Source organism: Gadus morhua, chromosome 9 (genome assembly GCF_902167405.1).
Source record: "Gadus morhua chromosome 9, gadMor3.0, whole genome shotgun sequence".
NCBI lineage: Eukaryota > Metazoa > Chordata > Actinopteri > Gadiformes > Gadidae > Gadus > Gadus morhua.
Genome location: NC_044056.1, coordinates 12,973,002 through 12,999,802, shown reverse-complemented (window position 1 = coordinate 12,999,802; position 26,801 = coordinate 12,973,002). Strand labels below are relative to the sequence as shown.

The following is a 26,801-nucleotide window of genomic DNA, read 5'->3' as shown; positions in this document are numbered from 1 at the left end:
TAATAATAATAATAATAATAATAATACATTTAATTTAGAGGCGCCTTTCAAGACACCCAAGGTCACCTTACGGGCATATAGTCATCATAAATCGTCAAAAAAAAACAAGAAATTGTGGAAAAAATAAATAAACATAATAAATAAAAAAATAAAAAAAAATAAAAACAAGACAAAACAAAACAAACAAACAATCACGTTAGACGTTGTGTGCGACTTTGAACAGGTGAGTTTTGAGTTGTGACTTGAAGGTTGTAATGGTCTGACTGTTTTATGTGTGGGGGGAGGGAGTTCCGAGCCTGGGTGCTGAACAGCTGAATGACTGGGCACCCATTGTAGTGAGTCCACTACGAGCAGGTTAAGGAGCAGGTAGGGGTTAGACAGTACAGAGACAGGTCATTAAGGAGCAGGCAGGGGTTAGACAGTACAGAGACAGGTCATTAAGGAGCAGGCAGGGGTTAGACAGTACAGAGACAGGTCATTAAGGAGCAGGTAGGGGTTGGACAGTAAAGAAACAGTCACTATCGACCGGTTATCTTAAGTTGATTTTACACGTTGTGGTTTTTATGCAACAACAAAGAGAAACAACACATTTTTATGCAACATCAAAGAAAATTGATGAAGTCCTGAGTAAGCTGATGAGATCCTAATATCATAACATCATCAATAGATCACGTATCCCTCAGATCACAGGAAATAATCCCCTAGACCAAATTTATCGAAGGGGCAGCCAGATAACAGCGGCCATCTGGAGCAGGATCAGGGTCACCTGGGCTGCGTTCCGATATCCATACTTTCCGTACTTACTATACTTAGTTTGAGTACGTAGGGCGTTCCAATTAAGACCGAGGCGAAAAGAAGTGTACTGAAAGGACCCGGATGGTATACTGAAAATGGTCAAACTGCTGAGTGTGGATCGATGTTCACTTTTCCTCCACAACGGTAGCCGAGTAGCGGAAGAGGTGGAGCCTGGCTGAGCCAACGTCGGCGCATTTTCCATATCTTGTAACTTTTATAACTTTTTATAGCTGCTAGGTGTAAATTGTTGGTAAGTGCACAACGGAGAATTCGATTTGGAAGAACCCTGACATCTTAAAATCTGCACACTTAGTGAGTGTGGATAGTGTACTATGGGTGTGTTCGAAACCGCCTACTTGCTTACTGCTTACTACCTACTAAATATTTGGCTTACTTCTCGAATCCTTAAATAATGATTGAGTAATCCATTTGAGTAATCGACGTTCAGAAGACCGTCCTTACTTGTCAATAACCTACCGGCCGGGCGCCGTTAATCAATATTATAAATAAATATATAAACGTCACATTTAACGTCACAGTACATCTTCAACCTAAGGATTTGCGGTGATGTGTTAAAAACAATTATTAAACAATTACATCGGTATGGCTGTGGGCTCTGCTGCTGCGGCTCCCCGTTTAGCGCCATTGCTTCCACTGTTCTTTTGAATAGACGCAGTGCATTCTGGGGCAGTTGAGTACGTCTAGTAAGCTAGCGATGCTTACACAAAATCTTTCCGGAAGTAGAAGACATTCGATACTACTCGCTTACCTAAAACTCGCTTACTACGTTATGCTTACTCAATTTGACGTCATAGTTAGTAAGCGTAGTAAGCAAGTATGCGGTTTCGAACACACCCTATGTTTCAGTATACTCATGGAAGTATGGATACCGGAACACAGCGCCGGTTTCTCTGAGCCGCTGGACCCAGACCTCCTCATGTGGACCCAGACCTCCTGGTCCTCATGTGGACCAGACCTCCTGGTCCTCATGTGGACCAGACCTCCTGGTCCTCATGTGGACCAGACCTCCTGGTCCTCATGTGGACCCAGACCTCCTGGTCCTCATGTGGACCAGTCCTCCTGGTCCTCATGTGGACCAGTCCTCCTGGTCCTCCTGTGGACCAGACCTCCTGGTCCTCATGCAGAAGGTCAGAGCAGAACTCGGACCTTCTGCTCTCCTCATCATCACTAGAAATAAATCATTAGTTGAAGAAGAGACTGATTCACACACCACAGTGTTTGTGTTTGCAGATGGCCGCCCGGTCGTTTGGTGCTGAGTATTAACTGACTACAGCTCTCACTTCCTTCTCATCTTCTTCAAACTAGCAGCTTCATAGTTCTGCTTTGTTCTCATCACAGAGAACGGGATCGTTGCTGTTTTGTCATCAAGCCTGAATATTGAGACCTCCCTGTCTGCACTCAGTCCATGGGTCCTGATGCCCTGGAGGTGGATTACAAAGTAGCTTCTAAGTCTCCCCTCATGGTTTTCAGTGGAAGTGGAAACAGAATATATCAGAACAAAAAAGCAACAGAAGAGTAAAAGCAAGTAAAAGCCAGTGCAGACTTAACCCTAGTACTAGCACTAGCACAAGCACTAAACCTAACCCTAACACTAACCCCAACACTAACACTAACCATCTTCCTAACAGTAACATTAGCACTAACACTAACCCTAATAGGGTTTAATGATTTGTTTTAATGAGTAGACATCTCTAAGGTTACATCTCAACACTGGATATAATAATCCCTAAATTATCACTACTAATCACAAGATGGGGAGAGGGAGGAAGAGAGGAGGAAAGAGAGCAGAATAGGGGGGAGAGAGGGGTGATTGAGGTGTGAGAGAGGGTGGAGGTCTTTGTAATAATAGGCTGGTGTTATAGAGGTCCATAAGTTACCCTGAGAAAGAGAGAGAGAGAGAGAGACAGGGAGCGAGAGAGAGAGAGCAAGAGAGAGTGAGAGAGAGAGAGAGTAAGAGAGAACGATAGAGAGAGAGCAAGAGAGAGAGTGAGAGCCAGAGAGCGGGAGAGCCAGAGAGTGAGAGTGAGAGATCTGTGGGCGATGCAAGGCATAGGGAGGTTTGTGTTTAAAGTTTCATGAGACTCGCGGCCTCTGGGCTGAGGGGTGGATAAAACCTCCCAGACGGTGAATAAAGAGATAAATAACTCAACACAGGGGGGGCAGTGGTGCAGAGGGAGAGACACTCTGAACACAAACACTCGCTGTAACACTCTCTAATATTTGTTGTTTGTATGTTACTGGTCTCTCTCCAGTATGTTACTGGTCTTTCTCCAGTACCTGTCTCTCTCTGTGCTCCGCTGTGGAACTTGGAAAAGTTTGACACAAACAAGTGGATGATGCATCAACCTGAAATACAGTTCAATGCTTTTATGGGGGATATTGTGTTGTTCAGTTGGGTAGTGTGCGTAGGTGCGTGCGTGCGTGCGTGCGTGCGTGCGTGCGTGCGTGCGTGCGTGCGTGCGTGCGTGCCTGTGTCTGTGTCTGTGTGTGTCTGTGTGTTCATGACGTCATCAAAGGTAGTAGTGTGTGATCAGCCAGCCCATCATCAATTAAAAAAGAGAGAGAGAGAGAGGGAGACAGAGAGACAGAGACAGAGACAGAGTGAGAGAGAGAGAGAGAGAGAGAGAGAGAGAGAGAGAGAGAGAGAGAGAGAGAGAGAGTGAGAGAGAAAGAGAGAGAGAAAGAGAGAATAAGCAAGAAAGACAAAAATAGACATGCAGGCGTGTGTATAGAGTCGGTATGAGCAGGTAGCAGATTGAGTCCAACGCGTTCATCATGTTCATAAATAAACTAGCCCCCGTCCAACCCTAACCCTAACCCCACCCGCTACACCCTAACCCTAACCCAACCCTATCTGCTGTCTGCAGAGACCCCTGCTACACACTATTCCCACCCTGTATGTAGAGCCCCCTGCTACACACTTACCCCTCCCTGTATGCTATCTGCAGAGACCTCCGCTACACCCTAACCCCACCCTGTCTGCTGTCTGCTGGTCTACAGCAGCACCAGATCTTCTGCAGGTTCTCTCCAGCCTGGCCCTGAATGTGGACCTCAGTAAAACTAAAGAGGCCGATGAATGACTTCAAGAGACAAGGAGGGCCTCGTGAGAATAAACATTCAGCTAGACATCCCGGATGAGTCCTCCTGAAATCCGGGGCCCGCGACGACATCTAAACCCTGCATCCAGAATCCTATAAATCTTTACCCAAAGAAAAACACCTACAATGCTTGCATAATTAGGACCACATCCAATTCTACAGAGACCCTGGAGAACCTGGGACTCCTCAACACAGTCAGGCTGAACCGGATTAGAAGGGCACACAAAGAGAACTGTTTGGCACAATGGAAAGACTGAAGCAGGAGCTGAGTGAATCAGCTACTGAACAGAGATGCAGAATACCGGACAACCGTGACCAGGAACTCGGAAGGTCCTTGACCGGGAACAGACTCAGCCAACACAACCTGGCCATCCAGAGGGGACAGACAGACACAGACTGCACAAACAACACAATGGAAACAGAGCTGCACTGCCGGTGGTACCGAGACACACTTCCCACGTATTACACTCCAGACGCTAACAAACTGCCATCTCTGTGGGGAGAAACACAACGATGTGCGATAACAGCACCACCATTCGGTAGGGATTGTGTGTGTAGTTTAGTTGTTATGTGTTTTTGTATTTTGTTCAGTTGGGTAGTGTAATCACGCTATAGATTGTGTGTCGGAGAGTGACTTATCACTGGAAACACTCCCATACACTCCTGGTACACTACACACCCGCTCACGCGCACACACACACACACACACACACACACACACACACACACACACACACACACACACACACACACACACACACACACACACACACACACACACACACACACACACACACACACACACACACGTTGTAATCAGTGTGATTGTTATTGTGTTAATGATGGCCCTGTCCTCTCTGTGTGGAGCACAGTTAGAATGATGGAGGGCTCTGATTGGACGATAAGGAATTGGACTTTGAATCAATGAAAAAAAGCTTGTCTCTAATTGGATAAGAGGAGTCTAACAGCTGGACCACGACATGTTGAGACCAGTCGGGACTGATCTCTCCATTAGTCTCTCTCCCTTTACTCCAGCTCCTCCCTCCCTCCCTCCCTCCCTCCCTCCCACATTCTGCCTCCCTCATTCTCACCCCCAAATCTTTTTTCGGACTCACCCTTTCTTTGACACACACACGGACACACACGCACGCATGCACGCACGCACATGCACATATGCACACGCACGCACACACACAGACACACTCGGTCGACCTTGGTTGGTCATCCTCCCTGCTACTCTCAGCGATTCTGTTTTCAGACGGGGGGTCGAGGGAGAGGAAGATGATGATGAAGCTGATGATGATGATGATGATGATGATGATGGTGACAGGTCTCTCTATCGGACATTCAGCTGACGGATGCAAACTTAGCTAAGCCGTCCGAGAGGCTGAGAGGGCAGCGGCTTCGACCTTCAAGACCTGGTCTGTTCCTCCATGAAACCTCCACCCTCCTTTTCTCCCCCTCGCACTGTTCTCTACCCCCTCTATCTCTCCCCTCTCTCTCTCCTCCCACTCCCCTCCCCTCCCTCTCTCCCACTCGCCCTGTTCTTACCCCCTATCTCTCTCTCTCTCTCCCTCTCTCTCTCCCTCCCTCTCCCCCCCTTCTCTCTCTACCTTCTCCCCCCGAGTTCATGAACCGCTCCTCAGCGAACCTGCTCCTCCTGCCACGGCTCAAGTCCTCCTCACGACCCCAGCCTCCGTCTCCTTCTGCGTGCTGATTGGCTGCTGTCTGTGGAGGAGCACCAGGTAATCACAGATGGCCAGGCTCTTGATGCTAAGCTATTGTCGCTAATTAGAAACAACCAGACGATTGCAGCCCCCTTCCTCCAGGGCCTGTTCCGCGCGCTGTTATGAGGAGAATATGACGCTCTGTGGGACAGAGATCAGACTCCTCACCTCCACTCCTAAGCCCCTCTTTGTTCACATCCTTCTACCATTCATTATTCTGGAGGCAAAGAGCACCAGCCTCTGATCCTACAGCTCTCTCTCTCTCTCTCTCTCTCTCTCTCTCTCTCTCTCTCTCTCTCTCTCTCTCTCTCTCTCTCTCTCTCTCTCTCTCTCTCTCTCTCTCTCTCTCTCTCTCTCTCTCTCTCTCTCTCTCTCTCTCTCTCTCTCTCTCTCTTCATCCATAGGGTAACGGAACCTCAGTTGTCTCTCCTCATCGTGGGTCAAGCTCCATGTTAGTGTTGATGCATGTATTAAATACAGCTAGTTATGTTATTGTTGATGCATTACAAATGCTCCAGGTAGTAATGTTAGTGTTGATGTATGTATTCAATAGAGGTTATGTTAGTGTTGATGCCTGTTGTAAAAATGTAATAGGTGTTGCAGATGTTGAAGTCTTCAGGCTGGTTGGTTTCCATGGCAACAGGATGTTTACAGGTATGTAGTAGAGGTGGGGGAGGGGGTCTAAGTTGCTGGCTGAATTATAATTCACAAGAGCTCAAAGTTGTTTGACCATCATTTTACAATTTGACCGCAGCGATCGACTAACTCAACTTTCTCTAACCCTAACCAGCAGCGCTTTGAGCTCATGAGTAGAAACACTCTACGATGCTAACAGGCACAGACACACTGTTGACGCTCACCGGCTACAATACATGAGTAGTAGAACAGAGCGAGGGCCAGGAGTAGGACAGATTGAGGGCCAGGAGTAGGACAGAGTAGGACAGAGCGAGGGTCAGGAGTAGGACAGAGTAGGACGGAGCGAGGGCCAGGAGTAGGACAGAGCGACGGCCAGGAGTAGGACGGAGCGAGGGCCAGGAGTAGGACGGAGCGAGGGCCAGGAGTAGGACGGAGCGAGGGCCAGGAGTAGGAAGGAGCGAGGGCCAGGAGTAGGAAGGAGCGAGGGCCAGGAGTAGGAAGGAGCGAGGGCCAGGAGTAGGAAGGAGCGAGGGCCAGGAGTAGGAAGGAGCGAGGGCCAGGAGTAGGAAGGAGCGAGGGCCAGGAGCACGACGAAGCGAGGGCCAGGAGCACGACGGAGCGAGGAGTAGGAGTAGGACGGAGCGAGGGCCAGGAGCACGACGGAGCGAGGGCCAGGAGTAGGACGGAGCGAGGGCCAGGAGTAGGACGGAGCGAGGGCCAGGAGTAGGACGGAGCGAGGGCCAGGAGTAGGACAGAGCAAGGACCAGGAGAAGGACAGATCGAGTATTGTAGGAAAGAAAGCATGAATAACAAAATAACCGATGCTGTGTCTCCCGTGATAAGGTATATGGCCCTGGTCATGTCCCAGACGACCAGGTGGGTTTGTCCTTGTTGGGACATCACAAATGGCGGAATGTTGGAAATAACACCTCGTATCAGCAGGAGAGGCACTGGCCTGTTACTAGACAAAGAAATGTGAACACAGAGACACAATAAAATACACCAACATTCTACACCAGGGCAGGGCCTTCACCAGCTGCCCTGGCTGATGACAGTGGTGGCGACATGAACAGGGACATGCAGTAGAACTGGCTGTAAGCTAAACTGCTTTCAAAACACTTGAACTGAGTAGGCTAAAGCAACCCAACCCCTTGTTAAATCTGATAAAATGATCAAACGTCAATAGAATACTTTTGGCTAATGTTCTATTGCAAGATAGTTTGTATTGTAAACACAAGCCATCTTGTTTACAATAGCTGCTGCCAGCCCTGAGCCACTTGCTCTACTCTGTAACAGCCGGCTGCTACTCTGCGTTGCGTTTGTGTGGTAGGCTCAGATGATCCTCTCATTCTCTTTGTATCTGTCACTCACATACAGGAGGATGTCTTCCTTTTTAAGGATCCACCCAAGGAGTTCCCGGCCCCTCTTTATTCAGCACTGCTTTGTATGGAAAACAGTGATAAACAGATTTATCAACTATGTCTATTAATTATCTTTCTCTCTCCCTCATTCATGTGTCATCATCCTTCTTAAGTTTTCAGTTTCTCAGTCAGAACCAGACAGAATCAGAGAGAAGCAGACAGAACCGGACAGAACCAGACAGAACCATGCTGAACGAGACTGAACCAGACAGAACCAGGGAGAACCATATAGAACCAGTCGTGGGATAAAGCGACTCCCCAGTGAGAACATTCTTGTCAAATGCTCCTCATCTTTTCTTCCATCTTCCCTCCTGCTCCGGGATGCCTCCCCCCCCCCATACCCTCCCCCCCGGCCGCGTCTTGCTGAACACACGGTGCCGTGTTCATCATCCATAATGCAACAGCGGGCCAGGAGGGAGAGACGCTGAATATTCATCCAAACACAAAAGGTGTGTGAACGCACAAACACACATCCAGTCCATCATAGTTAGCGCTCTTTACGCATAGATATGTGTGTGTGTGTGTGTGTGTGTGTGTGTGTGTGTGTGTGTGTGTGTGTGTGTGTGTGTGTGTGTGTGTGTGTGTGTGTGTGTGTGTGTGTGTGTGCAATATATAAATATAAATATAATGACATCAATATAAATGTATAATATTGGAGGTACTAGATGAGGTTTTGATCCCCGCTGTGGAGCTTCTGATCAGCGATCTGCATCGGCTGTTATCAGTCTGGCTCTCCTTACCTCCTCATGAAGACCATCGTCCATCAGCCTCAGCCTCAGGACCAGAGGACAGGATGGAGCAGGACTCAGCCTCAGGACCAGAGGACAGGATGGAGCAGGACTCAGCCTCAGGACCAGAGGACAGGATGGAGCAGGACTCAGGACCGGACATCTGGTAGGATGGTGGGTGGGATGGGTGGGAGACATGGAGGGTGGAGGGGAGACAAGGAGGATGAGGGGGGTGACAGGGAAGCAGTGGGGGAGAAGACTGGTTCTCTAGCAGATAACGAACACTTTCATCTCTCCCTGATCCTCACAGAGAGAGAGAGAGAGGGAGAGAGAGCGATAGCGAGAGCGAGAGCAAGAGAGAGAGTGTGTGTGTGTCAGAGAGATGTAATGTTAGACATTTTCCTAATTTAGTTTGATATATTGTCCTGTCCAGTCGGGGTAATCTTCATTCCTGGGTGGGTGTTAACGTGATGGGTGCATTAGGAGACAGACAGGCTAGAAGATTGATCAGGAGACACATTAGGAGATCCATTAGATAGAGTTCTGTCAGGTGAGCTTAGTGAGCATATTCAGCTTGCGCTTTGAACAACGATGGAACCACGATAGAAACACGATGGAACCACGATAGGAACACGATGGGACAAAATGGAACCACGATGGAACCCTGATGGAACCACGATGGAACAAAATGGAACCATGATGGAACCACAATGGAACACGATGGAACAACGATGGAACACGATGGAACACGATGGAACAACGATGGAACAACGATGGAACACGATGGAACAACGATGGAACACGATGGAACACGATGGAACAACGATGGAACAACGATGGAACACGATGGAACACGATGGAACACGATGGAACACGATGGAACCTGGATGGCTGCTCTGTGAATAAGGTCCGTTAAGCATGCAGGGCTGGCAGCACGTTTGAGGATCTGAGATCTGAGTAATGATGGAGATGTGAAAGGCTGTGATGGTCCTGGGTGACGGAATGGGCGGCCATGTTACCCCAGACAGGGGGTCACAGAGCTCACAGAGCTCACAGAGGTCACTGAGGGGGTCTCTGAGGTCACAGGGGGTCTCAGGGGGGGTCTCTGGGGTCTCTAGGGTCACAGAGGTCACAGGGGGACACTGAGGACACAGGGGGTCACAGGGGGGTTACAGAGGTCACAGGAGGTCACAGAGGTCAGGGGGTCTCTGAGGTCACAGAGAGAGTCTCTGAGGTCACAGGGGTTCACAGAGGTCATGGGGTCACAGAGGTCAGGGGGTCTCTGGGGACAGGGGTCACAGAGGTGGTCTCTGGAGTCACAGCTGTGACCTCCCTGGAGGTATGTATCGGCCACACAGAGCAAGCGGACCACATCAGGCCAGGGCACGTGAGGGCGGCCTGACAGCGAGGGCCCCCTTCAGGAGGGAGCTCTACTCATATATTAAAGTATCCTCCTGGTTCCTGGTAGCGGTGCAATTGTCTCATCGAGGTTTAATCCCAATGTTTAATCTAGATTAGAGTCACATCTGGCCTGATCCCCCCCCTCTCTGCTGCCTGGAGCCGTCATGAAATCCCCTTCACCTCTCCTCCTCCCCCTCCCCCTTCTCCTCACCACCCGGCCCTTCGGGACTGCGCTGGTGCATCTGGATTCCCACAGGGCTTAAGGTGAATCAGACCTTCTAGTCAGAACACGATGGGTCAGAACACGATTGGTCAGAACACAATGGGTCAGAACACAATGGGTCAGAACACGATTGGTCAGAACACAATGGGTCAGAACACGATTGGTCAGAACACGATTGGTCAGAACACGATGTGTCAGAACACATTGGGTTAGAACACGATGGGTCAGAACACAATGGGTCAGAACACGATTGGTTAGAACACTATCAGGCATAAAACAACACAGTATTGATCTCTTTAAGATTATTAGAAGCGATTTATTCAGAGTCTTGATACAAGTATATATGTCCCTCGGTAAAACGCTAACTCTCTTCAAACTTCGCCAGCTTGTTCGCCTACAAGCACCCATTAGCTCCTATGTCACCAGCTCGTCCGCTAGCTTGTTCAATAGGGAGCTCACTAACTCACTCATGCGCAAAATTATTCTTCCATTAACAGCTAATCTAAGAGGGTGGTTTTATCTCAATCAATTTGAAATGTTCTTTGTGCTGTCGAGTCTGTTTGAAATGTGCTACTTCCCCTCTTCCCATCGCAAACATACACCGCTTAAGGTATCGTTTCTGCTGAGAGACAGAGACAGAGACAGAGAGAGAGAGAGAGAGAGAGAGAGAGAGAGAGAGAGAGAGAGAGAGAGAGAGAGAGAGAGAGAGAGAGAGAGAGAGAGAGAGAGATCGAATGAGTAATATACATAATTTATGTTTCTAGATTATGTATCGGAGCATGGCTTCAAGCTTCTTAAAGATGGCCTCCTGGTTTCCCAGAGACGGTCGTAAGCGTGCAATCCTTCAACTTCAGCTACGGGAGCAGTTTCACAGTGAAAGGAAAAAAGCAACTTTGGATTTAAATATTGCATGTTTATGATCAGATCAGACAGTGGCTAATATGGCTGCTGGTCAGACAATCTTTAAAGGGTTAGGGTTACATTCTCCAGGTCCTACACTGGTCCACGCACTGCCACCATCAAAGGGGCCACAACCGTTGACCCATGCGATGGGGGAGACGAACCCCCCCTGCGTCCTCAGGAGTTGGTACGATCCCATGCTAGTCTACAGTCAGTGGCCGCTGTCACTCAGATCTACAGATCGCCGTGTGTCTCCTCCTGGGCGGGGCATCCGCCCGGAGGAGGAAGTGAGGCGCCGGGGACAGGAAGCTCAGAAGGCCCCGGCCGGAAGGTTATTGTTCCCGGAGGGGGGGTGCTCCTCCTTCCCTAGCAGGGACTCCATGGAGTGGCCGCTCTCCTTCTCCTCGTAGCCGCCGGCCTCCTCCTGCTCCTCCTCCCCTCCCCCTCCACCGATGTCCACCTCCTCCAGGTCCACGCTGGTGGCGGCGGCGGCAACGGCTGCGGCGGCGGCGGCCTCCTCCTTCAGCAGCCGGTCGTGCTCCGCCTTCAGCTCCTGGTAGGAGCGCGAGAACATGTGGAAGATGGAGGTGGCGGGGAAGGCCATGATGAGGATGCCGCTCAGGATGCTGCTGAGCGCCACCACCTGGCCCGGGATGGAGCGCGGCACCATGTCCCCGTAGCCCACCGTCGTCATGGAGATGATGGCCCACCAGTAGGAGGCGGGGATGCTGCTGAAGTCCTGCAGGCCCGTCAGCTCGCTCTCCGCCAGGTGCACCAGCGGCGAGAAGAGCGTGACGGCCACGCACAGGAAGAGCAGCAGCAGGCCGAACTCGCGCGTGCTGCGCCGCACCGTGAGCCCCAGCGTCTGCAGGCCCAGGGAGTGGCGGGCCAGCCGCATCACATACAGGATCCTGAGGGCCCGCATGATGCGCAGCACCAGCCCCAGCTTGTCCAGGTAGCCCTTGCCCCCGCCGGGCCGGTCGGGGTCCCGCTCCTCCTCCACCACCACCAGGCTGACGTAGTAGGGCAGGATGGCCAGCGCGTCGATCACGTTCAGCGGCCCGCGCAGGAACTCCAGCTTGCTGCTGGCCTGGATGAAGCGGAGCAGGAACTCCAGGGAGAACCAGGCCACACACACCGTCTCGATGATGAACATGTGCTGGCACTTAGCGGAGCACTCGCCCTGGAGAGACAGGAACAACTCTTATTAGAGACACCAGCAGACATGAACAACTCTTATAAGAGACACCAGCAGCCATGAACAACTCTAACTATAGACACCCGCAGACATTAACATCTCTTTTTAGAGACACAGAGACACCAGCAGACATGAACAACTCTTAATAGAGACACCCACAGACATGAACAACTCTTAATAGAGACACCCACAGACATGAACAACTGTTATTAGAGACACGGAGACACCAGCAGACAGGAACAACTGTTATTAGAGAGACACTGAGCCACCAGCAGACAGGAACAACTGTTATTAGAGAGACACTGAGCCACCAGGAGACAGGAACAACTGTTATTAGAGAGACACTGAGCTACCAGGAGACAGGCTCTAACATGAAGTGGCTGAACAACACATTCTTTACCACTGTAGAACGCTAAGAAGAGCCACACAATCACTGCCCAACACTGATCACAAGTAGGTACTACTAGGTACAAGTTAGGGCAAGAGAGGGGAGAGAGAGAGAGGGATGAGTAGAGGAAGGTACAGTGAGAGAGAGAGAGGGGGAGAGAGATGAGCAGAGGTATGGAGGGAGAGAGAGAGAGAGACAGAGCGGGTAAAAGGGGAGCAAGAACAGAGAGAGAGAGAGAGAGAGAGAGAGAGAGAGAGAGAGAGAGAGAGAGAGAGAGAGAGAGAGAGAGAGAGAGAGAGAGAGAGGGAGGTAACAGGACAGAGCAGTGATAGAGGGGTGGTCCAGGAAGCCCTGAGGTCGATCAACGGCGGTGCAGTGATTCATAAATCCCCAGTGACGTACAAAGCATGCTCCGTGGCGTTGCTGATGTACAACAAAACGCCCCCCCCAGTGCCCGGCCCCCTGGGGTGAGGCTCCCTCAGGTGGTCAAACAGGCCCTTAACGAGCCAGGGCGGCCAATTAACAGCCTGCCTGGGAGGGGCTCCTCCGCAGCATGCTACTCCCCCCCTCCCTCCCCCTCTCCTTCCCTCCCTCCCCCATCGCTCCACCTCCCCATTAGTTCTCTGCTCTCCTGCATGCTGCTGTCTGTCTCCCTCGTTCACTCCTCACTCTCCCCCTCCCCATTTAGATCTCTGCCACCATCTCTCATTCTTTCCATCCATCTCTCCGCTGTGTTCCTCCACCTCTCCTCTGTCTCCCTCCCGAAGGACGCCCTCTCTCTCTCTCTCTCTCTCTCTCTCTCTCTCTCTCTCTCTCTCTCTCTCTCTCTCTCTCTCTCTCTCTCTCTCTCTCTCTCTCTCTCTCTCTCTCTCTCTCTCTCTCTCTCTCTCTCTCTCGTTAGGCTCCCTCCATCACCTCCTGCTACTTGCTCTTCATCTGCCATCGTGGCCTTCTCCTCATTGCTCACTTGGCCTCGACGACCCTCTTCTGTGTCCTTCACTCCTCCTCCCTCTCCTCCTCTCTCCTCTCCCTGTCCTTTACTCCCCTCTCTCCTCCCCCCTGTCTCTCCTTTCTCCCTCCATCTCTAGTCCTCTCTGCACCTTGCGGTGCATTCCATCATTTCTCCTCTCTCTCTCTCTCTCTCTCTCTCTCTCTCTCTCTCTCTCTCTCTCTCTCTCTCTCTCTCTCTCTCTCTCTCTCTCTCTCTCTCTCTCTCTCTCTCTCTCTCTCTCTCTCTCTCTCTCTCTCTCTCTCTCTCTCTCTCTCTCTCTCTCTCTCTCTCTCTCTACCCCCCCTCTCTCTCCCCTACGGCTAATTAATGTCCTGCCACATTTATGGGGAACATTCAATTACAGTCCTGCATTTTCATGAAACCAAACAATATTAGACAAATAGTTCTGCCAACTGAACTTACCCATCCGCCCACATACACTACATTTGCATATTATTTCCTTTGTTCATTCCTCTCATCTATTGATACGATCGTTCTGTTTTAAAACCACCAGAACGAAGAACTACCGCATCGTCTTCTCTGTCATCCATTAGCTCTGCCTGTTCGCATCGAGGCCCTGAGGCAGAGGACCGAGTCGGTCCCTCATCCTGTGAGGGGTGTCGTGGTGACTCACCCGCCTGGAGGCTGAACCTCAACCCGTCTCCATCGTGTTGCCGGGCGCTACATCAGCACCGCATGACGAACCTCCATATCAACAACAAGCGGGTCCCACAATGATGACATCATCTCTGAGCCAAGTGGGGACTTGATCCTGGACGGGGCAGCGGAGCAGCCTCCAGAGGTCTCCCTGTACTCCTCCCCTCCCCTCCTCTCCCCCCTCCTTCCTCCCCTCTCTCCTACCCCCTCCTCCCTCCCCCCTCCTTCCTCCCCTCTCTCCTCTCCTACTCCCTCCTCCCATCCCCCTCCTTCCTCCCCTCTCTCCTCTCCTACCCATTCTATTCCTCTCCTCTCTCCTCTCCTATCCCCTCCTCCCTCCCCCCTCCTTCCTCCCCTCTAACCTCCTTCCTCCCCTCTTTTCCTCCCCTCCGCCCTACTTCTTCCCTCTCTCCTTTCCTACCCCCTTCCTCCCCTCTCGCCATTCCTACCCCCTTCTTTCTCCCCTCTCTCCTCTCCTACCCCCTCTCTATCTCCCCTCTCCTTGGTCTCCTCCTCATTAATACCTCTCAATGTCAAACCACCTGCCCTTCCTGGAGACCCCCTAGAGGCCAGCCACCTCTAGAGACCCCCTAGAGACCGTCCTCCACTAGAGACCAGCCACCTCTAGAGACCCCCTAGAGACCGTCCTCCACTAGAGACCCCCTAGAGACCATCATCCACTAGAGACCAGCCACCTCTAGAGACCCCCTAGAGACCAGCCACCTCTAGAGACCCCCTAGAGACCGTCCTCCACTAGAGACCCCCTAGAGACCGTCCTCCACTAGAGACCAGCCACCTCTAGAGACCCCCTAGAGACCGTCCTCCACTAGAGACCAGCCACCTCTAGAGACCCCCTAGAGACCAGCCACCTCTAGAGACCCCCTAGAGAACAGCAGCTAGTCCAGTTCCAGTGTTTAGCTCCTAGCAGCTAGTCCAGTTCCAGTGTTTAGCTCCTAGCAGCTAGTGCAGTTCCATTGGGGCCTAGCATCCCAGCATTTGTATTCTGATCGGCTCATTGGACCCCGGGAGAGGGGTCCCACAGGGCAGTCCTGGGGGTTTGAAGTGTAAATGTGTTCTTCTGTATTGAGGGACACCGGGTTGCCGCTGCGCTGAATAATAGATACTAGCTACAATTTAGTTGAGAGAAGCGCGGCGACTATTCAACAGGACAGCGGAGGACAGGGTGGAGAGCACAGGTAGACACGCTGGGGTTATTTTTAGATCTACATCTCTGTTAACTAACTCTGGTCTAGACTGTAAAATTGCACCTCTTAAGGCAGACTCTGACTTTACAGCCCCAGCAACTCTCTATCGTCATTAGCCACAACAACAGCGACACAACCTAGACACGAAGGCTGAGGACACAATGAGGCCAAAGCCTGTGCTCAGCTGCCACAGATGGAGAGTTCATCATGAGGACGGCACAGTAGAAGCAGCTACACAATGAAATATATAATATATATATATATAACAATACCTTGTATTGTTATATATATATATATATAATATACATAATTATAAAGAGAGACCCTGACCATGAGTAGAGATGTTGGTCAGTACACCATTGCTAAACTTGCATTTGAACGGGCTGTTAAGAAGGCTAAATCCAACTACAGGGTCAAGCTTGAAGCTAAACTTGGTGCCCATGACAGCAGGGGTGTTTGGCATAGCCTTCAGCAGATCACTAATTATAAAAGATGCAGTTCTTGACGATGACCCCTTGCTATCTAAAAAACTAAATGAATGTAATTGCAGATTGAATGTAACTTTACAGTCAGTCCTCAATGACACACCGCGCCCCGAGCCTCTTTTTCTGATAGAAGAAAATCAAGTGAGGCATCTGTTGAAAAAACAAAAGCTGTCTATGGCAGCAGGAAGGCAGCAGGCCCCGACCAGAGATGGTGTGCTGATGAGCTGTCTATGGTCTTCACCGCCATTTTTAACTGGTCTCTCAGAGAATGTAAAGACCCAGTGTGCTTTGAATCTGCCATAATCATTGCTGTGCCCAAAAAGTCACATGTGAGTTGTCTTAATGACTACGGACCAGTAGCTCTAACCTCAGTCATTATGAAGGTGTTTGAGCGACTAGTGGCTAACAATCTCCCTACTGTGTCACTTGACCCTTTCCAGTTTGCATATATAAACATAATAGGTCTGTTAAAGATGCTGTTTCTCTCTGCACTCACAACATCTTAAAACACCCGGAAGGGACAGCTACATATGCACGGGTATTGTTTATTGATTTTAGTCCTGCTTTTAATAACATCATCCCAAAGAGATTGTGTGACAACATTCTGGGGCTGACTGTTAAGGACTCCATTTGCAGATGGATCCTTGACTTCTTAACTGACAGATCTCAAGTTGTAAGGGTTAATAATCTTTGATCTAAATCAATATCCACTAGCATTGGTGCACCCCAGGGGTGCGTTTTGTCTCCTCTCCTGTACTCATTTTATACTAATGAATGCATTTCTCACCATGACTCAGTCAGGATATTTAAATGTGCAGATGATACCACTGTTGAAGGCCTCATCACCAACGATGATGAATCATCTTACAAAGCAGAAGTGTCGTTGCTGTCAGAGTGGTGTTCCATTAACAGCTTGACCCTCAACATCTCCAAGATCAAGGAGATGGCTGTTGATTTCAGGAGCAAAAATAAAAATACTTCTGCGTCCGCTGGCCATCAAGGACCAGTAGATAGGGTGTAAAGTTTCAGGCCACCATATCCTCCAATCTTAAATGGAACACTAATGTCAGCCATATTGTGAAAAAAGTTCACCAGAAACTGCTCTTTTTAATTCAACAAGAATTTAAGTTCAATTCTATAGGGCTGTGATTGAGAGTATCCTAACTTTCTGTATCACTGTCTGTGTGTGTGTGTGTGTGTGTGTGTGTGTGTGTGTGTGTGTGTGTGTGTGTGTGTGTGTGTGTGTGTGTGTGTGTGTGTGTGTGGGGGGGGGGGGGGGGGGGGGGGGGGGGGGGGGGGGGGGGATGATAAGTCTGCTCTGAACTGGGTTATGTCAGCATCCAGAATCATTGGGCTATACCTCCCCAATATCAGTGACATCTACAACACCCGTCAAGTCAAAACTGGACTGAAGATAGTCTTAGATTCATCACACACCGCTTATTCCCTTATCACTCCTCTACCATCAGGCAGAAGGTTACAAAGCAAAGCAATGTTTTCCTCCTCAGGTTATGTAAATGCATTAGCACTTTGTCTTTGCTACTTTTAATTACTTTATTTTCACACTGGTAACATTGCATGTGTCTAGTTTTAATGTGATATATTTTGTGTATGTCCAGTCAGACTTATTGTCTCCCTTGTTCTGTGCGGTATGGTACTGTCCTGTGTGACCCAAATCACCAAAATGAATTCCAGACGATTTGCTTCATTTGGCAATAATAAAGACTTGACTTGATCATAACCTGCCAAACCAACACAAACAATTACTTACTCAACGAGTCATCTAGAGCAGGAATTCACCTCACTTATGAATAGCTTACAGATGTGATGCTAACATGTGACAGTTACAGATGTGATGGTAACATGTGACAGTTACAGATGTGATGCTAACATGTGACAGTTACAGATGTGATGGTAACATGCGACAGGTTCAGATGCGATGGTTACATGTGACAGTTACAGATGTGATGGTAACATGCGACAGGTTCAGATGCGATGGTTACATGTGACAGTAAAAGATGTGATGCTAATTGATGTGATGCTAACATGTGAAGAGTAACAGATGTGATGCTAACAGATGTGATTCTATCAGAGGTGAGGGTAGGGTCCGGTCCAGCAGAGGGGGGGATGGGTGTGATCCATCCCTGCACAGTGTTAGGGCTGGAGAGGACAGAATGGCTCACTGATGGACAGACGGGGCTAACGGAGGCTAACAGAGGCCAACAGAGGCGGTTTGGTCCACTTAGGGGTCTGACCAGGGGGACTGACCGGGGGGGCAGCTAGGGAATGGCACACTTTAGTGGGGAGTCAGAGATGGGAGAGAGGGAGGAATAGAGGGGTGGAGGATGGATGGAGAGCAGGTAAAGATTGAGATGAATGGAAGTACGGCGTGTACGCACGCACAAACGCACGCATGCACACACACACACACGCATGCACATTCACAAACACACACACACACACACACACGCACACGCACGCACACAGATGCACGTACGCACACACACCCATGCGCAGACACACACGTACAAAGATGCACGATTACGCGTGTGTGTGTGTGTGTGTGTGTGTGTGTGCGCCAATGGTAGTGATGAATGACTTTATTAAGCTGCTGAGAGAGACAGTTATAGGGAGTGAGGGAGAGAGAAGGACAGAGGGTGAGCAAGAGCTAGACTAGAAAAAGTAATTACGAATGCGGTTTGACCCATAACCACACACACACCCACCCACACAAACACACTCTCTCTCTCTCTCTCTCCCCCTTCCCCCGCCCCCCCACACACACCAGACAGGTACAGCTGCGAGAGTGAGGTCATCAGCTGTTCTCTGACCCCTGGTACACCGACGGGGGGCCCGCCCACGCACTGGGCTGCGTCACGTTGGGGCATCACAGGCCCCTATGGAACTCCGGAATGAAAATGACTGCTTGTAAAGGCTCCTCTCTGTGTGTGTGTGTGTGTGTGTGTGTGTGTGTGTGTGTGTGTGTGTGTGTGTGTGTGTGTGTGTGTGTGTGTGTGTGTGCGTGTGTGTACGTGTGTGTACGTGTGTGTACGTGTGTGTGTGTGTGTGTGTACGTGTGTGTGTGTGTGTGTGTGTGTGTGTGTGTGTGTGTGTGTGTGTGTGTGTGTGTGTGTGTGTGTGTGTGTGTGTGTGTGTGTGTGTGTGTGTTGCAGAGTGGAGTTTACATTTATTTATGCAGCAGCTCCAAAGAGAGACTTCCTCTGTAACCGAGGGGTAACTACCTCCCTGCTCTATATGGTCAGGACTCTACTGTCCAACCCCTGCCTGCTCCTGAATGACCTGTCTAACCCCTACCTGCTCCTTACCGACCCGTCTCTGTACTGTCTAACCCCTACCTGCTCCTTAATGACCTGGCTCTGTACTGTCTAACCCCTACCTGCTCCTTAATGACCTGTCTCTGGACTGTCTAACCCCTACCGGCTCCTTAGTGACCCGTCTCTGTACTGTCTAACCCCTACCTGCTCCTTAATAAGGACCTGTCTCTGTACTTTATAACCCCTATTCGCTCACTAATGTCTTGTCTCTGTACTGTCTAATCCTGACCTGCTCCTTAATGACCTGTCTTTCTACTGTCTTACCCCTACCTGCTCCCTATAGTTTGCTAAATTGCACGATATTGGAGAAGATTGCCTCAGAACTTAGACAGTCTGCCTATAGAGCTACAGCTTTAGTGATGCAGCAGCTACAGACTAGAGCTATAGAGCTACAGAGCTATAGAGCTACAGCTATAGCGCTACAGAGGTACAGCTATATAGCTACAGAGCTACAGCTATAGAGCTAGAGAGCTACAGCTATAGAGCTAGAGAGCTACAGCTATAGAGCTAGAGAGCTACAGCTACAGAGCTACAGCTACAGAGATACATCTATATTGCTACCGAGCTAAAGAGGTACAGCTATAGAGCTACAGTTATAGAGCTGCTAACAGCCTGCAGCTGCTTGTGTTAGCGTTGAAGCCCCAGCAGACAGCGTGTTTAAAGGTCAGCTAACTGCCAAGGAGGTGAAGTTAAACCGGCAGATTCTGCTGCACCCCACATTTAATGATGTGTGGGCCTGTTGGTGTGTGAATGTAGTGAGTTTGTGTGTATGTGTGTGCCAGTGTGCGTGCGTGCGTGTGTGTGCTCTCTGCTTGGCTAGTTGATATCACTGAGCCTCCGACAGCTCAAAAGTTTGGACAAACCCTCCGGGAGGAGAGGGAGAGGAGAGGGGGATAGGAGGTTGGCACCCACACACACAAACAGATTCACACACACAAGATCTCCCTCCACTGCAATTTTTTCACTGTTCCACTTACCTGCTTGCTCTCTCTCTCTCTCTCTCCTCTCTCTCTCTACCTCTCTCTACCTCTCTCTCTCTCTCTCTCTCTCTCTCTCTCTCTCTCTCTCTCTCTCTCTCTCTCTCTCTCTCTCTCTCTCTCTCTCTCTCTCTCTCTCTCTCTCTCTCTCTCTCTCTCTCTCTCTCTCTCTCTCTCTCTCTCTCTCTCTCTCTCTCTCTCTCTCTCTCTCTCTCTACCTCTCCCTCTACCTCTACCTCACTCTCTCTACTCATCTCTCTCTCGCTCTCTCTCAACCAGGGGCTTGCTCAGACCATCTGCTTCCATAGTCACCTGACCAGTTTCGACGGGTCCAGACCAGTTCTGGGTGGTTCTAGGTGGTTCAGTAAGTAAGCTATGTCTCTACTGTCTGAAAATATCAGAATGAACTGAAGCGCAGACGCTTCCTTTAAGAGATGCAGTATGAAGAGTTCATTATCAATAAACAATCAATATCAAATAACAAAATAAACAGGACATTTGGAGCTAAACCGTCTGCGATACAGAGTTTCTCTGAGGGTAGTATGGGTACGGCCAGTCAGAGGTGATATTCAGGATGTTGTTAATGCTGGAGACACACAGTCCTTCCTGTCTGCTGGCTCAGAGTCTCTGTTCTCGTTATCCGCTTAAAATGCTAACTCCCCAGAGCTAACTCACCAGAGTTCAACACTCTAACTTCCCAGAGCTAACTCCCCAGAGCTAACTCACCAGGGCTAAAAACGCTAACTCCCCAGAGCTAAACACGCTAACTCCCCATTGTGATTACAGAGTGCGCTGGGACTCAGCAGCTGTCTCTTATCACCTCTCCCCTCTTGCATCTTTAAGGCACTAAGAATCTGTGAGTGCATTTAGGGACGAGTCAGATCACCCTGTGCTATTCTTACATATCATCACCTGCATTGATTATTATTAATTAACACTTAAACGAGGAGCTAGGATGAGGAGATGGCTTCATATTGTTGAGAGCAGGATTTTGAGACATATGCTGTAAAGGAGGCAGTTTCATAGCGAACCGAGCGGTTCTGAAGAAGTTGTCTGATGTCTGTTCTGCTGAATCTGACCAACCCTCCGACCAGGCTGATCAATATGCATCTATTTGCATTTTATAAACAAATTGGAGAGCTGAGAAAGTGGTTTAGATGACGGAGACGACACTTTTGATTGAACATTTTACCAGAAGGACAAAATACATCTCATACCACACAACCCTCTTCTGTGCGTGTGTGTGTTGTGTGTATGTGTGCGTGTTGTGTGTCTTCAGCTCTCTCCAAACCATCCACCCGACCACTGAGCCCCCTGTCCTGACGGCTCGGCAGCTGTAGCTCTCTGCTGAATTATGATGCAAATAGAACTTTCTTCAAAGTTCACAGACAGAAATAGCTGAGAGAATGAGGACTGAAGGGAGGGTCCAACACTCTCTCTCTCTCTCTCTCTCTCTCCCCCTTCACTCACTGGATTCATCACCACACACACTTCAGTACTTCATCATCTCTCCCTTTCAATGAAGCCGTGAAATAAGCATTGACGGCCGGCCTGAAATGTTTATCTCCATCATTATTAATAAACCATTTAGCAAAGTTCACAGTACATGGAAACTAGTTCATTTTATTGAGATTCTCTCTCCCCATTTCTCTCTGATTCTACCCCCCACCCATCCTGCAGCCCCCCCTCCCCTCATCTCCCCTCTCCCACCTCCTCACGTTCTCCTCCTCCTCCCTCTGGTCCGGCATGGCGCCCCCCTCCCCTTTCGCCCCTCCCTCCTTTCCCCTCCCTCCCCCTTCCCTCTCACCCCCTCCTACTAGTCCCTCTGGTCCAGCATGTTAACCCCCTCCCCTCTCGCCCCTCCCTCCTCTCCCTTCTCCTCCCCCCCTTCCCCCCTCTCCTCCCCCCACTCCTCCCCTTTCTCCCCTCCTCTCCCCTCTCTTCCCTCCCCCCTCCTCACCTTCTCCTCCTCCTCCCTCAGGTCCGGCATGGTGCTGATGCAGAGGCTGATGACGGTGACCGCGACCATCAGCACTGACATGACGGCGAACACCTTCCCGGCGATGCCCGACTGCGGGTTCTCCACCATGTCCCGCAGCCGGTTCATGTACTGCCGGTAGCGCGTCTCCACGACGACTACCCGCGGGATGGCGTTCCTGATCCGGAGCTCCTCCTCCTGGCGTTCGTGCTCCTGCACCTCCTCTATGCGGGTCCACATCTTGCGCTTGCAGCAGCGCTCCATGTAGGCCATCTCCACACCCCAGTAGGCCAGCTCGTCGTGCAGCGACAGGACGCACATCTCCCGCAGCAGCCGCAGCTTTCCCGCCGCCAGGAAGTTGAGGATGACGCGGAAGGCGGAGGGCGAGCGGTCGAAGAAGAACTCGCGGCGCGCCTCGTCGTAGTCGTCGCACACGCCCGCGATCTCCTCGGCCGAGCGGCAGCCGCTGAGCCGGCCCAGGCGCGTCAGCGGGAACTGCTGCAGCGTGGCCCAGGGCAGCGTGTAGCGGTTTCCCCCCACGTTGATCACCGCCAGGGCACCGTGGTCCACCGCCTGGAGATCCTCCGGCTGCCTGATCAGCTGAGCCCGCTTGTAGTACGCCCCCTGGTGGAGAGAGGGAAATTATACAGCTTTATCTGATTGTAGTACGCCCCCTGGTGGCCAGAGGGATATTATACTGCTTTATCTAATTGTAGTACACCGCCTGGTGGACAGAGGGAGATCATACTGCTTTATCTCCTTGAAGTACGCCCCCTGGTGGACAGAGTGAAACAATACTGCTTTACCTGATTGTAGTATGCCCCCTTGTGGACAGAGGGAGATAATACTGCTTTATCTGACTGTAGTACGCCCCCCGTGGACAGAGTGAGATTATACTGCTTTATCTGACTGTAGTACGCCCCCTGGTGGACAGGGGGAGATTAAACTGCTTTAACTGCTTGTAGTACGCCCTCCGGTGGCCGGAGGGAATCAATAATTATTTATTTATTTGTTCACATGCAGAGGGACGCCATCACAGTTAATGTAATACAATAGTCAATTGAACATGGAATATACCTACCACTTCATGTGAATAAATAAAGAAACTCAAACTCATGGACCAGTAGTCGCTGGTATCCTCCTCGAGACAAAACACCAACCTCCTGACTACCCTCCTTCTTATAGATTTTTTCCAGTTTTCTCCTCTTGTATTTTACGTCATAAAAAAAACACAAGAGGTCCTCCTCTAACCTTACACAGGTCAAAGTGTGTTTTAAGGGAAGGAATATGTCGTTTTTTTACTCATTTTTAAAGCAGAGGTCATTTGAGGTTCTGCTTGTTCGTCAATGGGGATGAATTAATCAAAGTAATTGGAGAGGATGAACAGCAGAACTACTCTAATTAGGGTCTGCTTCACACTGGAATTTAGTTCAGTCGATGAAGAGGAGAGCGATGAAGAACAGCTTCCAAATCCGGACTTCTTCTGAAGAGGCCTCGTGCCTCCAACTTAGTTTACAAAGTAGACAAAGGGATGGGACACATTGAGGTACAAACTCGATTCTACTGAACGACTGATTGCCTCAAGCACTTCATTGATCCTCCAAGTACTCTAGTCATGGGGAACAGACCTGGACCAGATAGACAGACAAGGACCATAAAGACAGACCAGGACCAGACAGACCAGGACCAGACAGACCAGGACCAGGACCAGACAGACCAGGACCAGACAGACCAGGACCAGACAGACCAGGACCAGACAGACAGACCAGGACCAGACAGACCAGGACCAGACAGACCGGGACCAGACAGACCGGGACCAGACAGACCGGGACCAGACAGACAGAACAGGACCAGACAGACCAGGACCAGACAGACAGACAGACAGACCAGGACCAGACAGACCAGGACCAGACAGACAGACAGACAGACCGGGACCAGACAGACAGACAGACAGACAAGGACCAGACAGAACAGGACCAGACAGACAGACAGACAGACAGACAGACAGACAGACAGACAGACAGACCGGGACCAGACAGAACAGGCACAGACAGACAGACAGACAGACCGGGACCAGACAGGCCGGGACCAGAGGCAGAAAACATTCACATTGTCCTCGTTCCAGTGGAACATGTGATAGACAATGTCCTTATTTGTTAACACGTTATGGAGCGGCCAACTCTTCCCAACACTAGCTAACTACTATAACTATCTTGACTAGTTAACTATCTGAACATCTCACTATCTCACTAACCAACAACTGACCATCTAGTAATCTGACTCTAACTATCTAGCTACTAACCAATAACTACTAACTATCTAACTAACCACTATCCACTATCTAACTATTTAACTACGCTAACTATCTAGCTGCTAACGACCACTAACTACTCACTATCTGCCTACTCTAACTATCTAGCTACCAACTAACCACTAACTATCGAACTATCTAACCCTGTAGCTCCCCAGGGCTCAGAGGCGGTCCTACCTTGACAGTCTCCGTCTCGGGGATCTCGGTGAACATGTGGTCCAGGCTGCTGTCATCGCTGAGCGACAGGTTGGAGAAGTCATGGTTGGCGTTGCTGATGATGGGCATGGTGGCATGGAGAGGGGCCGGCCAGCAGCCAGGAGAACCAGGAGATCCCAGAGGACGAGGGAAACCAGGAGAACCCAGAGAACCCAGAGAACCAGGGAAACCAGGAGAACCAGGAGAACCCAGAGGACCAGGAGAACCAGGAGAACCAGGAGAACCAGGGGAACCAGGGGAACCAGGAGGACCAGGAGAACCAGGAGGACCAGGAGAACCAAGGGGAACCAGGAGGACCAGGGGAACCAGGAGGACCAGGAGGACCAGGGGAACCAGGAGGACCAGGAGGACCAGGAGAACCAGGAGGACCAGGAGGACCCGGAGGAGAACCGGAGGAGATATAGGAGAACCAGGAGTCTGGACTACAGGGTCTGGACTAGAGGGTCTGGATTAGAGGGTCTGGACTAGAGGGTCTGAAGTGGAGGGTCTGGACTACAGGGTCTGGACTAGAGGGTCTGGATTGGGTGGTCTGGTCTAGAGGGTCTGAACTAGAGGGTCTTGGATTAGAGGTCCAGCAGGACCCGGCACCAGAGCGGACCAGGGGGGGCGGATCCAGGAACCATCAGGGGTCAGGGGCGGAGCTCGGGGGTGGGGGGGGCGGAGCCAGGACCCGGGACCGACGGGAACATGAGGATGGAGGCCTGGAGGAGAGAAGACAGAGGAGATGGAGTTACACACAGACCGGTCTTCAACCGGCCTAAACTCTACACAACGATGGATCGATGATTCTATTCACCCTCTCATTCAGTTGAGCCTTCAGTGGACTTTAGGACACACACACACACACGCGCGGACACGCAAAGGCACACACACGCACATACGCACTCTCACACACACACACACACACACACACACACACACACACACACACACACACACACACACACACACACACACACACACACACACACACACACACACACACACACACACACTATTAGGAGTTGAGGAGCAGGTCGGATGTTGTCAGCCCCCCCCCGCCCCCCCGTCGGCTGTCGGGAGTCACGAGGAACATCAGAGTTTTAATAAGCGAACACACCCCGTTATGTTTAAAAAATAGTCTGACCTTGCAAAAAAATTGGATCCTGTCAACCCAACCACACACACCAGTCAGCCCAAAAACACACACACACACACACACACACACACACACACACACACACACACACACACACACACAGTCTTCAAATAAAAACAGCAGAAACGACGCATAGCGACCAACCTCGATGTCTTAATTTGGATTATATATTAATGCGTCGGGTTGTTAATTAGCGCCTCTAATCATGTTTGGTGGAACGCAGCCGCTGAAGCCAAAGACGGGGTAACCTTGAGACACAATTAGTTTCTAATTAACATCCTATACTATATCATCACACACATACCCGCTGCTTTACCGGGACGCTGCGGAGCTCTGGATCGCTGGTTGAGTTACGGTCCTGAGGGGCTGGCGGTCCCGCTGCTCTTCATCAGGCTGTCCCGCTGCTCTTCATCAGGCGGTCCCGCTGCTCTCCATCAGACCCCCCACGGCGGGACGACGCGTCCGGACACACTGAGCGCGCCTCCTTCTCCGTTCCCGTGGACGACGCGGACCCCCGTGGCTCCGGTATTCGGTAGTGGAACGAGGGAGACGGACTGGGCCGAGCAGATGAGGAGGTGGAGGTGGAGGAGGAGGACGGCGAGTGTCGGTCCGAGTGGAGAAGTGTCCCGCTTCAGCTCGCGGTGATCCTGCTGCAGGACGGCTCGTGGCGCGGCCGTGGAGCGCGCCTGCGCCGCGCGACGCCGCCCGTCCACGTGCGCTGAGCTCAGTGCAGCGGGGCTGAGTGGCGGGGCTGAATGATGTAGCGGTGTTTAGTGATGTAGCGGGGTTGGTGATTTAGCGGGTTTAGTGACGTAGCGGGGTTGGTTATTCAGCGGGTTTAGTGATGTAACGGGGGAGTGACTAAACCTCCCAGAGTTGAGATAAGAATCCTCTGCTTTAAGGCTAGATCACGAAACCATGTTCACTCAGACACTCCTACCGTCACCTGAAGACATTCCCGTCACTTGAAGA

At 50.6% G+C, this 26,801-nt stretch overlaps 1 protein-coding gene across 1 annotated transcript; it reads right to left on the bottom strand.

Moving 5' to 3' along the window:
- Positions 1-10,345: 10,345 nt before the first annotated feature.
- On the bottom strand, positions 10,346-24,897 carry kcng4a (potassium voltage-gated channel, subfamily G, member 4a). Its single transcript, XM_030367293.1, has 3 exons — positions 24,653-24,897; positions 22,147-22,788; positions 10,346-12,133 (listed from the first exon to the last, which is right to left on the bottom strand). Exons 1-3 carry the CDS (start codon positions 24,758-24,760, stop codon positions 11,261-11,263), a joined length of 1,623 nt encoding a protein of 540 aa, XP_030223153.1. The 5' UTR covers positions 24,761-24,897; the 3' UTR covers positions 10,346-11,260.
- Between the last annotated feature and the right edge of the window lie 1,904 nt (positions 24,898-26,801).